The 18,126-nt window shown below is 40.5% G+C and overlaps 1 protein-coding gene across 1 annotated transcript in view; it reads left to right on the top strand.

Annotated features, from left to right (window-relative positions):
• Nucleotides 1-17,634, top strand: part of commd1 (copper metabolism (Murr1) domain containing 1) — a 77,079-nt gene extending 59,445 nt beyond the window's left edge. Inside the window, exon 3 of the mRNA XM_080199946.1 lies at nt 16,694-17,634. Coding sequence (XP_080056072.1) covers nt 16,694-16,801 — 108 coding nt within the window. The 3' untranslated portion in view covers nt 16,802-17,634. The remainder of the gene's footprint in view (nt 1-16,693) is intronic.
• The last annotated feature ends 492 nt before the right edge of the window (nt 17,635-18,126 follow it).

The following is an 18,126-nucleotide window of genomic DNA, read 5'->3' on the forward strand; positions in this document are numbered from 1 at the left end:
GCCTTGGTGGTTATTTTCCAGACGTCGCTGGATTCTGGGGAAGTGCCGGAAGATTGGAAAACGGCTAATGTTACGCCGTTGTTTAAGAAGGGTGCCAGGCAAAAGGCGGGGAATTATAGGCCGGTTAGTTTAACGTCTGTGGTAGGTAAAATGTTAGAATCTGTCATTAAGCAGGAAATTGCGAGGCATCTTGAAGGGAATTGCTTGATAGGGCGGACGCAACACGGTTTCATTAAAGGGAAGTCGTGTCTGACAAATTTACTGGAGTTCTATGAGGATGTGTCTAGGGCAGTGGATAGAGGAGAGCCGGTGGATGTGGTCTTTCTGGATTTTCAGAAGGCGTTTGACAAGGTACCTCACAAGAGGTTATTGCAGAAGGTCAGGGGACATGGAGTTGGGGGTAGGGTGTTAGCGTGGATAGAGGATTGGTTGTCAAATAGGAGGCAGAGAGTGGGGGTCAATGGGTGCTATTCGGATTGGCGGATGGTGACTAGTGGGGTGCCCCAGGGGTCAGTGCTGGGGCCTCAGCTATTTACCATTTATATAGATGATCTGGAGGAGGGAACCGAGTGCAGGGTGTCGAAATTTGCTGATGACACCAAGATTGGGGGAACGGCAAATTGTGCGGAGGGTGTGGAGAGTCTGCAGAAGGATCTAGATAGGCTGGGCGAATGGGCCAGGAAATGGCAAATGGCATTTAATGTTGGCAAGTGTGAGGTGGTCCACTTTGGTAGGAAGAATGGTAGGAAGGACTATTACTTACGTGGCGAAAAACTGCAGCAGGCGACGGTGCAGAGGGACCTCGGGGTCCTTGTGCATGAGTCGCAAAAACCCAGCTTGCAGGTGCAGCAGGTGGTCAGGAAGGCGAATGGGATGCTGGCCTTCATAGCGAGGGGGATTGAATATAAAAGTAGGGAGGTCTTGCTGCAGCTGTATAGGGCATTGGTGAGGCCGCAGCTGGAGTACTGTGTGTAGTTTTGGGCGCCGCACCTGCGCAAGGATATTTTGGCCCTGGAGGGAGTGCAGAGGAGGTTTACTAGGCTGATACCGGAGTTGAGGGGATTGAGCTATGAGGAGAGGCTGAATAAACTAGGCTTGTACTCGTTAGAGTTTAGAAGAATGAGGGGAGATCTCATTGAGACGTATAAGATGATGAATGGGATGGATAGGATAGAGGTGGAGAGACTCTTCCCGCTCAAAAAAGACAGTAGGACTAGGGGGCACAGCCTCAAGATAAAGGGGAGGCGGTTTAGAACGGAGTTGAGGAGGAACTTCTTCACTCAAAGGGTGGTGAATCTCTGGAATTCTCTGCCCGTTGAAGTGGTGGAGGCTGCCTCGCTAAATATTTTTAAGAAGCGGGTTGATGGGTTTTTGATAAGAGAAGGGATTGAGGGTTATGGGGAGAGGGCGGGAAAGTGGAACTGAGCCACGACAGATCAGCCATGATCTTATTGAATGGCAGGGCAGGCTCGAAGGGCTAGATGGCCTACTCCTGCTCCTATTTCTTATGTTCTTATGTTCTTATTACAAGAAATTAAGTTTGGAGATACTTATTTGTTTATTAACATATTCCTCCTACAGAGGAAGAGTTTGTTGATTATACTTGCTGTGGCTCAGCTCTGTCTTATAGAGGCATGGGGAAGGATGATGGGAGATGGGTGGGAAAAGAGGGAGGATATTGGAGGGGGAGAGGGGTTGTGTACAGACGCATATTGGAGGAAAGATGAGGGTGGTGGATGGGAAGGGGGTGGGGGGCGATGATTTATCCAAAGGTGACAGGACGAATGCTAAGAACTGGGTTAGAAGTTACAGCTTGCCTTTGCACTGTGGGCGTGTCTGCTCATTGAATACATCGCTTGATGAGATTTATTTTTGTTCTTTGGCTGTGGGTAAGAGTGGAAAAACACTATTTATTGTCTCAACTGCCCCAAAGGTATCATAGCAATTCTGCAGTCATGTCTAGGTCAGCCCACTGGGGGTGGCCTTTTCTCTTCTGACAGAGATTTTTGAGCTGGCCAGTTAGGCTTTTATAATGATCTTGGTCATTTTCTGCCAACCCACAAACTACCAGATTTATTGAATTCAGTTTACCCAATTTGCACTGGTGAGGTTTGAACTCTTGACTTATCAAGTTGCTAAGAGGCTCCTGTGTCTAATTCTCATGCTAAGTAATTGGAGACATGTCATGATGAGTGGAGTGTGCTTGGGAGGAACAGGTGACTGTGGGCCAGTGGCTCCCAAAGTTGTCCAGCACTAGGGGATTACCTCTGGGTCTGCTGTAGCTTAATTGATGGAGATGGATTTCTGTGATTAGACAACAACCCCATTATTGTTTCAGCATGTGACTGCCAAATTGATCAAAGGAAAACTAGATGGACTGTGATCTCCTGTGTCTGCCTTCAACAACATTATTGTGAAAACCCAATGCCCCTTTAGGGAAGAAGATCTGCTATCCTGGTCTTGCCTACATTTGACTCCAGATCTACAGCAATGTGGTTGAACTGCACTCTGAAATGAGGCAGTGATGGGCAATAAATGCTGACTCATCCAGTGATGCCCACATCCCATGAATGAATATAACAAATGAGTGATTGTAATGCTGGAGTTAGCAAGCCCAGGACTTCAACTTTCATCAGGACAAGTTATAAAAGTCCGCCAATTGTAAAAACATAACACCAAAGTTACGAATTGCATCTAAGGGAAACCAAACTTCAAGGCACGTTTTACAACTTCCTCATAACATTTAAGAAGCATTTAGATGAGTATTTGAAACACTATTGCATACATTGCTATGGACCAAGTGCTGCAAAATGGGATTTGAATAGATAGTCCACCAGACATGATGGACTGAAAGGTCTCTTTCTATGTTGTAAAACTCTGATTCTAACACCGTGCTATGGGCTGTTTCTAAAGATGTTGCTGGAATAATACACCATAAATGCCCCAACATTTGGTGACCTAGAAATAATTTTAAACTCTTAATTTGGAAAGAAATTGTGAAGATTAAAATAACATCAATATGCTAGTTTTGTTTCAATTATAATCCCTTGCTGCCTCAACTTTCTGCTTCACTGCTCACAAGTTCAGGGAATAAATGTTAACAGCCTGCTGGAGAGGTCACAACATAGTTCGCATTTCAACAAGGATCACTCAATTGAAAATACATTTCAGTCTGTGGCTACTTCTTCTCTTCTCCATCTAAAATAACCTGGGGCAGTGAAGCTATTTGAAATACATCCCTGTTAACCCACTGATTTTTGATCACTCAGACCAGACTTACTTTCACAGTTAGAATGCCCTTGGTCATTTTGGTGCCAATTACATACTGCCAGGTGAGCTGGTGTTAGGTAGGTGCCCTGTGCCACCTGCCTTGCTGCAGATGTGCTTAACCTTAAACTTGTGATAGTTTCATGTATCCTTTACTAAAAATGAAAAGATTCTTGAGTCTCTTGCTTTAGCTGGTTTTAGGACTCAAAACAGCACCACATATATTTTTATCTTGGTCAAAGATGGGTATCGATGTGGGTGTCCTTTGGTAACTTTCCCAAATGGCAATTATTGTAGCCACTACTTTCCCCTTCCCTCCCTCAAAACGAACCCCTTTTTGACCCATCTATAATGGCAGTTTCTGGAATTCTCTGCCCGTTGAAGTGGTGGAGGCTGCCTCGCTAAATATTTTTAAGAAGCGGGTTGATGGGTTCTTGATAAGAGAGGGGATTAAGGGTTATGGGGAGAGGGCGGGAAAGTGGAACTGAGCCACAACAGATCAGCCATGATCTTATTGAATGGCGGGGCAGGCTCGAGGGGCTAGATGGCCTACTCCTGCTCCTATTTCTTATGTTCTTATGTTCTTATTTCTATTTATTGTGCTCTCCGTTCTGCATTGAAATATGGAATTGAGTTGGTACAGGGAACTTGGCAGCTGATTTTGTGTACAGCCAGCTCTCTCAAACAGCAACTTGATAATGACCAGCTAATCTGCTTTGAAGTGATGTCATTTGAGGGTTAAATATTGGCCTGGATGCCATATATTACTATGGTCTCCTTTGAAATGTTGTCATGAGATCTTTACATCCATCTAAGAAGGCAGAGCTTCTGTTTACACCCCATCCCAAAAGACAGTGCAGCACTCCTTCAATACTATACTGGAGCGTCAGTCTTGATTTTCATGCTCTGGAGCAGGACTTGAAACTAAAACCTTCTGACTCTGGAGGTGAGTGCTATCTACTGAGCTACAGTCAGTATTCTGCTTGTCTCTTGTAAACACCTCAGCAATTCTAAACAAGAGTAGAAACATAGAAACTTTTTGACCTATTTTAGAGGGCAATTTTTAAAACTTCAATCAATCATTTGTTCCTTCAGCAATAACTTGTACTGGGGAGATCATTTACAGCTGCTATTTCCCAGTCCAACCTGCCGATGGAAAATTAAGCAGTTGGGTTTCATATTTTAATGAGAGAAGACAAAGCATTGTGGGAATCTTTTGACCCCAATTAACTGCAACAAAGAGTCCACTGCATTGTTCCAGTGCTCACACTGACAGGCAGTCTTGTTATTGTGTTCACTTAAAGAATCTCAGGTACATGACGTCTTTGCTAATTAGAATTGAAGGAAATTGAAAAGCTAGATGCAAAACCTGTTAGTTGTCTTTGAGGATTTGACAACCCAGAGAGAACAAGAATCGTGTGGGATGACAGATGAAGTCATGTGTGATCTGTTTGATTTGTGTAAACAGTGTGGTATTATTTGCAATACAGAACTTTCTCTTTAATGTTTTAGTGCTCAACTTTCTGATGTCCTTATTAAAAAGTGTAATATTTCTGCTTGTATTTGTATCTGGTGAAAATTGAAAGGACTCTAGGAAAGCACAACTTATCATTTTAGAATCTTTTTTATGGCAGTTTAAAAGAGGATTTTCATTCCTGTCTTGATAGCTGTCTTTAACAAATATGATCAAAAGTTTAAATTTTAACTTCTGCTTTTTCTTAACATACTGACACCAAAACATAGTAAAATGCAAGAAACACAAATAATAACTGCTGTGGAAATTATGGGGCATTAGCCATAATCTTGCTGTTTCCCTAGACTTGAAGGTGCCAGAAAACTGGAGAATTGCATACATTAAGCTCAGAAATAACTGACCACCCTGTTTAACTCCAATGGTGTGTAAGTTTAGAAATACAGAAAATAGCATCGAGAGACCATTCGGCCCTTTGAGTCTGCTCCACCATTCAAAATGATCATGGCTGATCCTCTATCTCAACACCATACTCCTGCGAGTCTCAAAATCTGTTCCTTTCTTAAATATATGCAGTGACTTTTTTTTCCACAGCCTTCTGTAGTTAAAAATTCCACAGGTTGTCCCCCTCGCCACCCTGAGTGAAAATGTTTCTCCTCACCTCAGTCCTACACACTCTATCCTGTATCCTGAGACTGTGTGACCCTTTGTTCTAGACCCCCTAACCAGAAGAAACAACATCCCTGTATCCAGTCTGTCCAGCCCCTCTTGTTCTTCTAAATTCCAGTGACTATGGGCCCCGGCTACCCAATCTCACTTCATACAACAGTCTTGCCATCCCAGGAATCAGTCTGGTGAGCCTTTGCTGCATTCTCTTAATGAATAGTATACTCTTCCTTAGGTAAGGAGACCAAAACTACACACAGTACTCCAGGTGTGGTCTCACCTAGGCTTTTGCATTTATCCATGTTATGTTGCATTTGCCACATAATTTCTCACTCGCTCAACTTGCCTAAATTGCCTTGAAACCTCTTAAAATCCTCATCACTACACTTTTTCCCACCAGGTTTCATGTCATCAGCAATCTTGGAAATATTACCTTAGTTCCCTCATCAAAATCACTCATATCTATTCTACAAGTTACATCCTCAAAACACTCCAGCAAGTTTGTCAAACATGATTGCCCTTTCATAAATCCACAATGTATTGTTAATGCAAACAATGAAAATATAAACAGTAACTTGAATGGGGAGAAAAGGAAAATTACTTGTGTGTGTTTCAGGACAAGAATGGAATAGTGCAGATGGAATCTACAGAGGTAAACCTCATTAGGGATTGGGGTTGATTTTGTTTTCTTTCTCAAGTTTCTGTCCTGTTACAGTTTACTAATGAATGTTGAGAGATCGTTCCACTGAATATATTCCTGGTGCATGAGTCATTGTCTCGGGAAAGGTATCACAGCCAAATTCAGCCCTGCTCTCACCTCACGTTCATAGATAGTTTGCAGCAGGAGCTTTTGGTTAATTATCTGAAATCTTGTCTGCAGCCTCCGGAAGCTGGGACCAATTATAGTGTTTTCATCACCTTCGATGTCAGAGAGAAACACTTCATACTACAGAAGCTGACAACCTGGAATAAGAACAGAAAATTCTGTATATACTCAGTAGCATCTAATAGATAAATCGAAGGGTGAAGACGATAGTAATGATAATGTCATTGGACCAGTAATCTCAATGCTCAGGCTGATTTCACTGGAATGAGTGCAGAGGAGAATCACTAGGGTGTTGCCTGAGATGGAGCATTTGAGCTATGAAGAGAAGCTGGACAGGCCCCAGCTGTTTTGTTTAGAGCAGAGAAGGCTGACGGAGGACCTGATTGAGGGTGGATAGGATGCAGCTGTTCCCTGTAGTTGAAGAATCAATAATGAGGAGATATAATTTTACGGTGAGAGGAAGGAATTTAGAGGAGATCTGAAGAAGGATCTTTTTCATTCAGAAGCTGCTGGGAATCTAGAATGCACTGCCCTGGGAGGGTAGTAGAGGCAGGAAACCTCACAACCTTTAAAAAGGATGTGGATGAGCACTTGATCAACCACCAGAGAATCTCCTGTGCTCATTTTAATGTCATAATGTGGGCCAAGTGTTGGAAAGTGAATTTAGTGTAGTTTTGTCAGTGCAGACTCAGTGGGCTGAAGGGCCTCTTCTCCACTGTATGACTCCGACTCTGGCTAATACTCTGGAGGTATGGGTTCAAATCCCAGTTGGCGGAATTCAAATTTAAGTAATAAAATCTAGAATTTGTTAGTCTCAGACATGAAGTCCCATGAAGCTATAGTTGATATTTGTAAAAATCCATCTGGTTCTCTAATGTCCTTTGGGGAGGAAATCTTCTGCATTTACCTGGTATACATGTGACACCGAACCCTCAGTCGTTAATTCTTAACTGCCCTCTAAAATGGCCACTCAGTGGGCAATTAGAGGTCAGCAGCAAATTAAACCTTCCCATATCCCTGATAGAGAAAAGAAATAAATAACGTTTCAGGTTGATGACCTTCCAGCAGAACAAGTATAATCTAAATTAATGTTTTTTAATGCTTTAAGCAGAAATGTATTTTTCTAGCTATTGCTTTCTTCATAACATTGTATATCTACAATGTTACAAAACTTGATCAACCACCAGAGAATCTCCTGTGCTCATTTTAAATGTTGATCTGACTGAGTAGCTTTCAATTGCAGTTTGTCATAATGCGCTTGTCAGATTTTTTTTACTATCCCTCTTTTCCAACAATTCATGTGACAGCTTTGCAAACTGTGTTAATGACCTCAGTTGACAGCATATCATCTTGCCACGTGTCCTCATACAATGTATTGCAATTTAGTTGAGAGGGAAATCCCTCAAAATGTTTTGCAGGGAAACACTATTCTAAGCTGGAATTAAATTGCAATTGATTATTTTTTAAAGGCTGTCTGTACTAATACGTCCCAATTCCAGTATGAGGTGTTTTACAAGAGGAGGGGAATGTAAAAAAGCCCTTCGATAATAAGATATGAATGATTTACTCAAATAATATAACAATGGCGGTTACAGAAGAGATTATTTTCAAATAGTTTACGTATCATGAGCAATCACAGCCTTCACTAATTTAAACCTATTTCTGACAATGTCTTATTGATTACATTGTTACAGTTTTGTTAGGAAATAGATACTGTTTAAGTAATTCATATTTGTATTGTGGGTATTACAAATAGGGTATAATTTTTAAGTTTAAGCTTCATCTATGTTTCTGTATTTGTATGCTAAGGGTTAAAACATTAGTTTCATTCTAAACACAGATGTCTATAAATCTATAGCTTTTAGTTTCACTTTAAACTTTGCCTGTATTGTAATTAAGGCTGTATGATGTAAAAAAAAATAGGCTTTTAAAAAAAAGTCCAGGGGCTGACAATGAAAGGCACTTGTGGTTCAATCTGAAACTAGGTAACCCAGAGGCAAGAAATTTTCCACAGAAGCTGTCAATACAGGCAGGACAATATAGGGGGCAGAAAAGTCTCAGAAGCTACAGGAGAAAGTCCCAGGGACAAAGAGCAGAATCTGAACAAGGTATTTTTCAGTGAAGTTCAAAAAGGGACAGGGCGAGGCTCCCAGTTAAAGACAGGCTGTAAGGTGCAGACCAAGAAATGTTGGCTAGTGAGAAGCCAGGCATCAGAAGTGAAAAAGTTGATGGCACCTTATTGCAGCCTGTGAAATAGTGATGTTCTGCTGGTATGGCTGGGTACCTGAGAGATTGTGTGTAGTGATCGAGGACAAAGGAATACTAAAAGGAGAGGTTAAAATCCTGTATGTGGTTCCTTGCCGAAGGTATCTGAGAAAAAAAATTGCTTAGGAGAAGATTCCAAATGTGTTATTTGAGAGTGGAGTTTGGAAACCCTTGTGTGAAAGCCAGAGTTCCAGTGAGACCAGTTGGCTCAGGAATTTAATGTGACGTGATGCAGTTTGGAAGGTCTATTGCAGAAGGAAACTATAAATGATAGAGCTTTTAGAAATATTAGTATTCAGATGGATACATGTGTGCAGATCCATTGATCCCTGAAGATGACAACTCAGGTGGACAAGGTGGTCAAAAAGGCATATGCCATGCTGGTCTTCATCAGTCGGGGTATTGACTGTAGGAATTGGAAAATTGTGTTGCAGCTGTATAAGAGTTTGGTTAGGTTTCATTTGGAGTATTGTGTACAATTCTGGCTGCCACACTTCCAGAAGGATGTTGATGCATTGGCAAGGATGCAGAAGAGATTTACTAGGATGTTGCCTGGTTTGGAGGATATGGACTATGAAGAAATGTTGAATAAACTTGGATTGTTTTCATTGGAGCATCGGAGGATGAGGGAGGACCTGATAGAGGTTTACAAGATTGTGACAGACTTAGATAGAGTGGGTAGTCAGCAACTTTCTCCCAGGGTTGAAAGGCCAATTATTCAGGGGCATAGGTTGAAAGTGAGAGGGGGAAAGTTTAAAAGAGATGTAAGGGCCAAGTCTTTCACACAGAGGGCGGTGAATGCCTGGAATGCGCTTCCGGAGGAGATAGTGGAAGCAGATTCGACAAAAACAATCAAGAAGCATGCGGATAGATGCATGAATAAGCAGGGAATAGGGAATATGAACCATGTAAAAGCGAGAAAATATTAAACAAGCATCTGTGTTGGCAGAGACTTGGTGGGCCAAAGGGCCTGTTCCTGTGCTGTACTGTTCTTTGTGCTCAGTGTTTCAAGCATCTGGGGATTTAATGAGAAATCTACAGAAATTGTAATGAGTGTCATCTGTCACTTGGTTTCCAGGTGTGGGTCTCTGCCTTTAGTGACCAAGTGGCTTCGGTTGTCACCCTGATTAATTCAGTGTCCACACTCCCCATTTACTATTACTAATTGCTATTGCTACAGCAAGGCCTTTGCTTATTTAAGTTGCCTTTTGCATATTTAAATTGGTCTGGTGAGCATGCAGCCACTTGTAATTGGTTGAAGTCTAAAGACATGACCATTCTTGGACACCACTGTAATCCTTCAGAAATGACTAAGTATGTTTCAGGCGATTATGCTTCTGCAATCCACCTTCAGTAATCAGCCCCCTTTAAAAGTGAGATGTGTAATTGATGAGGTTAGTCAGTGTTACCATGGGGGTGGCCATTGCCACTTGGGGATCTGCAGTGACAGATAGAGGACTTAATTGACCACTGAAGTTGTTCATTTGGTGTCTCTGTAAGAAAGTGTCCTTTGTCAACCTGTGCTGTTTTATACCCCTTCCACCTCCTAGCTTGTCTCCCAAGGGCTGGTTAAATCCAAATCAATATTCAGGCCTGGGCAATATTCACTTTCAATCACAAACCTGAAATGCAGATATGAATTGAAACTGAATGGTAATCAATATTTGGACTGAACTTGAGACTGACTAACTTGCTGAAGTGTCAGAGACTGTCAAAAAGAAATATATTCTGTCAGTTGGAGATTTGAACAGTGAAAGTAGGACAGTTGTCTTGCCACATCATTCATCCCTGCCCCTGTATCCAAGCCTATGATAAGATTCTTCTTTAACAGCTTAGAGCCCAAATTGAAAACGTTCACAATTGCTGGATACAGAAGAATATAGTAACATTCCAAGACAAGAATGTTGGCACCAGGTAAGTATAGCAGTACACAAACCTGCATTCACATTTTTTGGCTTGAGACCCATATCAAAGTGTTTACTTCCCCATTAATGAATGCAGCAATTCTGCATGTTGTGGACTTTCTTCAAAACAATATCATCCAAACAAGAAAGGGCAGTGACATCTCCATTATGGTAGCATTTTGGTGAAGTTACTCCCTACTAGGTGCAAGATATTCATTCAGTAATGTGGAGAAAACATTGTACCTTAAGTACAAGGTATTTCATTAATAATGCGTGATCCATTGTTAGTACCAATCAAGGAGTTGTTACAGCACAAAAGGAGGCCATTTAGCCCATTGTGTCTCTGTCAGTTCCCTGAAGGATTAATTCACCTGGTGCCGCTCCCCATCATCTCCCAGTATTCCTGGATGTTCTTCCTTTTCAGATAATCCAGTTCCTTCTGGAATGCCTCAGTTGATCCTTTCTCCATCACACTCTCAGGCAGTACATTTCCGATCCTAACTACTCGCGGTGAAGAAAAAGTTTCTAACATCTCCATTTCTTCTTTTGACAGCTATCTTAAAGCTACGTACTCTTGTTCTCAATCTCTCCTCTAAAGTTTTCCCTATCTACTTTGCCCAGACCCTTCATGGTTATCAAATCCCTTCTCAACCTTCTATTCTATCTACAATACTGGAACTCCTCATACCTGGAACCGTTCTCGTGAATGTTTTCTGAACTTTCTCTAATGCCACCGCATTGTTCCTAAAGTATGCCATCCAGAACTGAATACAATACTCTAACTGAGGCTAAACCATAACCTCTTTGTTCTTGTACTCTATGTTCCTATTCAAAGAATCATGGTGCTGTATACTTTATTAACCATGTTCTCAAACTGTCCTGTCACCTTCAGTGACTTATGCACAAAAACACCTAGGTCTCTCTGCTCCTGCACCCACTTTAGATTTGTACCCTTTGTTTTATATTGTCTGTCTGCATTCTTCCTACCTAAATGAATCATTTCATGCTTCTCTGCATTGAATTTCACATGCCGCTTGTCAGCCTATTCCACCAGCCTACCTGTGTACTTTTGAAATTCTATATTAGTCACTACTGTGTTCCCTGTCACTCAGCTAATTTCGTATCCATGTTGTTACTCTCCCTGTTTATTTCATGAGCTCTAACTTTCCTCAGAAGCCTAATGTTTGGCATTTTCATTATGAATCCATTCAGTTTTTTAATGAAAGCATAAGAAAGGGGAGCAGTAGACCATACTGCCCTTGAGCCTGCTCTGCCATTCAGTGAGATCATGCTGATGATTTACCTCAATTCCATTCTTCTGTTCTCAGCCTTATATCTATTCAATGATGGAACATGCACAATTCTAATTCCAAAGAATCGTAAACCCCTGAGTGAAGATACTTCTCCATTTCAGTTCTGAATGTTAGACCCCTTATTTTGAGATTGGGTCCAAACCTCCTCATCCTCCCTCCACCTCTTGCCTCATCCCTCCTGATATTTGAGCTTCTCTCGTAAGCAGAAACTACTGTCGAGCCCTTTCAGAATCTTGTATGTTTCAACAAAATTGCCCCTCGTTCTTCTAAACTCCAGAACACAGGTCCAGTTTGTCTTGGGACAATCCTCTCATCCCAAGAACCAAGAAACATATATTTTTCTTCAGCTTTGATATGGGTGTTCAAAACCATGAAGTGTTTTACAGTGAAATAATGAGTAACTATTTCCAGTGGTAGATAGATCTATAACTAGAGGAAGCAGATTCAAAGTGATGGCAAAGCAATCAGAGACAACGTGAGGAAATAAATGACTTGGCAAGTTGTTGGGATCTGGATTGCACTGTCTGAAAGAGCATTGGAAACCACTTCATTAGTAACTTTCAAAACAAAATGTGGGTTAACACTTGAAGGGAAAAATAACAGGGCTATGAGGAAAGGGAGTGAGAATAATTGGAGAGTTCTTTCAAAGACACAATGGGCTGAATGGTCTCTTTCTGTGCTGTATCATACAAAAGCACAAGCTACTATGTAGCTTGTTGGCTGGCGTTGAGAGGTTGAGTGAGGCTGGAAAATTAGTTATTTTTGAAATACACGAATAGTGATCTCATTGCATGTCTTCACTTTGACAAATAATCATACCTGTGACTTGTCATCTCACTGCCTGAGTCATGTAGAGATAAATGATACTCAGTCTACCTTGACACAGTGTCACTGTCGTTTAAAATGCTTCATTCACTGCCCTAACCTGATAGCATGGATAATAAATCATTCACTTCTTGTTCATGTGACCATGTACTCAAATCCCAAGCCAGTCTGTAACTCCAGCTGTCCTGCCCCTGATGAGAATGCTTTCTCAGTTCTCAACAAAGCTGCTGAATTGGTGGCCTGCCAAAATTAAATATTTCACCTTGAAAGTAAAGACAAGGTTTCTTTTCCTTCACGCCAGGTCCTGTGTTAATGAAGACAAAATGAAGGTAAAAGGTCATATGATGTACATCTGATAACGTACTGCTCGCTCAGGTCTCTCAATGTCCACTGCACACTAAAATTGTGTGAGTGCCAGCACTGCAGAATATTAGTGTAGATGAAGATGTGTTCATATCCCTGATTGATTGCTGTCCCATATAATTGATAAATATCTCCTCTGCAATGGATATGCTGACTCTAGGACATAAATCCTGCCTTTTATTTAACCATGAATTTTAGAATCATCCTGGCTATGTAGGCTGTTTGCTAAGTTTCTAAGCAAACCCTGCTTTGCAGTTATTATTCAGGAATTTCTGCTTCAGTGATGAGGTCAACACATTTAGTCTGACTGCCTTGTGTATGAAAACTGAAAAGTGCAGCAGCACCACTGGCTAAAGTGGCAATATGAAGGGCTAATGATTCTGTTATTGTTAGCTACTGTTTATTCTGCCCTTAGTTGACCCTACTGTGAGAAACGTGTTTTGTTTAGCTTGATGGCAAATATCAATCTTCCTGAGACATTAGCCAAAGTCCCATGGACAGAAATCAAAGTCACATTTATGACTAACTGTGTTTGCAGTAATTATTGCTGCCTGTGCTGTAGAATCCACCTCCACTTAAACAGGGTTCACCACGCAGGAGCAAAGATTATCACAATCGTTTTTGTATAAAAGTGTCTCTGAAATAGAGACAAAGATAATTTAACTTCCATGTCTCAAGTTTGCTGTTGGCATGTGAAGGTATAAATGGTGGTTTTCATTGTTTGTTACAATCTCACTGGTCAACACTTAAAATAGAAGCAAAGTCGCTGTTATTTCTGATTTGGCACTCTGATAGTTTCTGTTTTCAATTTATTATGAAACTATTTATGATTGAGCTACAAGATATTAACTGTTGCATTAGTTTGCGTTGGATTCCAATAAGGAGCAAAAATTCATAGCTAGTTCAATACATGCAAAAATCTTCGCTTTTATCCTCTAAATGTTTGGTCACTTCTGCAGTTAGAATTAACCTGTTATAAAGCAATTGTTATTCAACACTATTGTGCGTAGAACCCTCACTCCACAGTTTAGGGATTGTATTGAATGAGATCAGGAAAGCAAAACAAAGGTAAAGTTCGCACATTAAAATCAAAGTAACCAATACCTGATTCCTGGTTTTAACCATGTGCCAGTTTTCATCAGACAAGTGATGAAAACCATTCAAAGGCTCCCGCTGCAGCAAGAAAGAGTTTGCTGTGATTTTGATTCCAGCCCCATCTCAATCATGCCAGTGAACTTCACGTTGCCTTGAGAAGCTGAGTAACTGGAGTTAATGAGTTTGAGAGACCGCTCACCAAGCCCAGATAAACAGAAGGAGAAGGTTGGCTAGTGGGAACTCTCAGGCTTTCATGTCATTAGGGGTTTAGAGTAAGGGACCTGGGGGATGGTAGTGTTGCCTTATCAGGGACTGGAGCAAGGTGAATTTCACAGTAACTTCATTGCAGAGTTAATGTAAGCCTTACTAAATAAACTTTAAACTTTTTCTGTCCATTGTGTCTATGCCAGCTATCAAGCATCTATTTTAATCCCATTTTCCAGCACTTGGTCTGTAGCCTTACGCTACAGCTTCCCTGTCTCACTCACCCATGATAGCTTTTACTTATATTTAAAATACCCCAAAAGAGGAGACGTTAGTTTAATGTTTACAAAATGGACAACAGCGGGAAATTTAGAAAAAAATTCTATTTAGTTCAGATGCTGTACTGTTTTCATCCTATTCAATGGAAAATGGGAAGAAGCAAATTAATAAGAGGGAAAAAGTAAAAATTTGAAAAACAAGGAGAAATACGATAATGGGAAATAACTTAAAGGAATTGGAAGAAACCGAAAGTAATCAGGAAAAAGCAGATAACCAGTGAAAAGATCATGAAAGAAACAATTTTGAGAAATGTGGACTGCTGTCATTCCATTTATCAAAGGCTGTGCCTCATGCGTCAGATCTCTTGCTTCTGAACCTGCCTTGTAAACAATTAGACTGTTTAATTTAAGTACAATGAAATATACAACAGGTTCCCAAACAATCCAGAAACATCTGGAACTACGCAATTGAGCAGACAAGATCTTGGAAGAAACATTGAGCATTTCAACACTAAGGGAGTCCTGAGATCTAACGCTCTTAGATCTGAAACTTTTGACTGACTTCTGTTGCTCCACAGATGCTACTGGACCTGCTCAGTGTTTGCAGATATTTTATTTTTAAGCTGGATGTTAAGGTATATGACTCCCAGTTTTTAATGCCCATGCTTCTGGCCCAGCTTATATATCTAACCCCCTCTCCTGCCTGCACCCTCTGAGATAGTTCCAAGGAGGTTAGAACCTTCAGAAAGGAGAATGAGAATGAGGATTAGGATAAAGAGGAGAGTTATAATTCCATACCCATCAAGACCCATATGCTAGGTGGACTAAAGCACAAAGTTTCACTCCAGTGGGAGGTGAGGATGAAAGGAGAGGCGAAGAAAGGCAGAGAAAATAGGGAAAAGATGTATGTAAAAAGATGTGTGAAACAAGTTAAGAAAATGTGCAAGAAGAGGATACAATTGGTTAAATCAGATCAGTCACAATCATATTAGATGGCAGAGCAGACTTGAGGAGCTGAGTGGTCTCTTACTGCTGCTAATTTGTAGTGAGAGCAATGAAGAGAGAGGAAATAGAAGACTGAGAAATCATATGGACAGAAATATAGAGAGAATCTTGAAAATTAGACAAAATGCAGAGAATTGCAAACAGGAGAAATAGCAATGGACAGACAGCATTTCAAGAATGGAGAGGCCATTCCATTTTCGTATCAGGTCCTGGGAGATGAATGAGTTAAAAACACATTAGCACCATACTGTATCAGTACCAGCACTGGCCGTATAGTCACATTACTTTTAATCACAGGATCTTTCCATGTGACTCAAACAATATAGCTCTGTGCAAAATTATTAATAGACCGCTGAGCAATTTGAGTGACCTTGACGTTTAAAGAAAAATGTAAGTGGAGCCCGTAGGTGAGACTAATTGTAGCAGAAGGCACTTTCTCCTTGTTGATCTACAAAGACTAATCCTACAGTTCATTGCCAACGTGCTCATTCCAGCCATGAACAAAACAAAGAGATCAGGTTTAATTTTCTACTGTTCCACTTGAAACTCTTCTGGTATATTCTTGTATTATGATCACTGAACAATATCACACAAGACTCTATAACAGTAAAATGGGGCCAAACTGCAGGTCCTCAGTTTTAGTCTAAACATGAAATGTAACTAATTTCAATATAGTGTTTAATTATTAGCCATGTTTCTCGTGCACTGATTTTAGGTTGAATCTATAAAACGGTATTTGGCCCAAATGGTTTCTTGCCTGATGGTTTGTTGATTGTGTATCTATTTCCTATTTTTCTTTTTGATTTTTTTCACTTCATATTTCCTCTTTAATTTTCTTCTTAAACCCCTTTCTTGAGCTAATAATGTACCATTCTCTCCTTTTTCTTGAAATTCAGTTTTACACTCCTTTGTTTAACTACACCTTGTTAGTTTATTCGTTTTGTCCTGATTCTGCAATCTCTACCAATGTATGGTGGTGAGGCTGTTGCACTAAATCTCGTTGTCTGTAGGTCTGCTACTGACTCACCTGATGTTTACCTGCCTCTGACATCAATAGGTGGTATTGCCATCACATTTCTAAAACAATGTAGCCTTCAACAGAGTGACAGTTTGATTAAAAATTGGTCGGGCTTATATGAAGCAGTAAGTGGAGAAAACATAAAATCTGTTTGTTTTTATTTGTGTTTGAAGATATCTTTTATCTTGCTTAGGAATCAGAATTTCTCTGCTTGGAGTTGGATGAGACCAAAGTGAATCAACTCCTGAAAAAACTAACAGAAATCGAAGAGAGCATCGGTACACTAAGTTACACCAATTGATGTTGAAGGAGATAATAAACGGAACAGACGATGGTGCCAATAACCAACACAACCCCTAAAGATCCCAGAGGATGATAGAATATATGCATTATCTGCATTGGTTGCCAAATGGTTGGAATTGAAGTGCAATTCTGAATTTACTTAGCAACAGCCTTTTATCTCAACACTGTCCCAAAACTAACAATGTGTGTATGCCTCACTAACTCCTTCCTCGCCATCTGTTGTTTTTGCAGTAAATTGTGTGTTCAGGATACAGTTTTTAATTTGATATTTTTCACTTAAACCCTTTATTTGATCTGAATGAGTTTTTACTCCGCTCAGTTGAAAATGTAATTTTCTTTCCCTTGCCTATTGCAAAGAGGCTGAACTGACATTAGTTTGGACAGTCTCAACTCATTTCTCTATGAAATCTTGTAGGCAAAATTAACATTAACTGGATAATTATATTCAGACTATAGGGATTTGAGTACACTGGGATCAATGTTGGGGCAGTATTGATTGTGTTAATTGGCCCAAGCTGTGACCAACCTCGAGAGGTTTTATATTTTGTCAAGTCCAAACATCACTTTTCTCCCTCTGCTTCAGTCTCCGTTACTACAGTATTGTAGGTTGCTGATCCACATGAGACTGATCTTGGAGTTTTGATATGACTGGTATAAAAATACAAGACAGCTTTCATTGCAGAGGCATAGTAATGAAGGAAAGTTATTTCACCATGAAAATATATAATTTTCTTGGTTTTCTTCTGGGTTTTTTCAAAAGTAAAGTTCAATGCTCTGTGTTTATTTCAAACAATGTCAAGGATGTGATTTCAATAAATGTATGGAAATACATCCTAATCTTTGAATTCTATTACTTATCACTGATCAAAACATCTATTTCATCATTGGGTTAATAGTCTACGATGTTGTGGTGCTATTTAATATAGAGTCATAAGAACATAAGAAATAGGAGCAGGAGTAGGCCATCCAGCCCTTCGAGCCTGCCCCGCCATTCAATAAGATCATGGCTGATCTGTCGTGGCTCAGTTCCACATTCCCACCCTCTCCCCATAACCCTTAATCCCCTCTCTTATCAAAAACCCATCAACCCGCTTCTTAAAAATATCTAGCGAGGTAGCCTCCACCACTTCAACGGGCAGAGAATTCCAGAGATTCACCACCCTTTGAGTGAAGAAATTCTTCCTCAACTCCATTCTAAACCGCCCCCCCTTTATCTTAAGGCTGTGCCCCCTAGTCCTACTGTCCTTTCTGAGCGGGAAGAGTCTCTCCACCTCTATCCTATCCATCCCATTCATAAAGACTAGAAGATTCCAGCTGGAATAT

The sequence above is a fragment of the Carcharhinus amblyrhynchos genome, chromosome 12, assembly GCF_965287045.1.
Source record: "Carcharhinus amblyrhynchos chromosome 12, sCarAmb.v2.hapA, whole genome shotgun sequence".
NCBI lineage: Eukaryota > Metazoa > Chordata > Chondrichthyes > Carcharhiniformes > Carcharhinidae > Carcharhinus > Carcharhinus amblyrhynchos.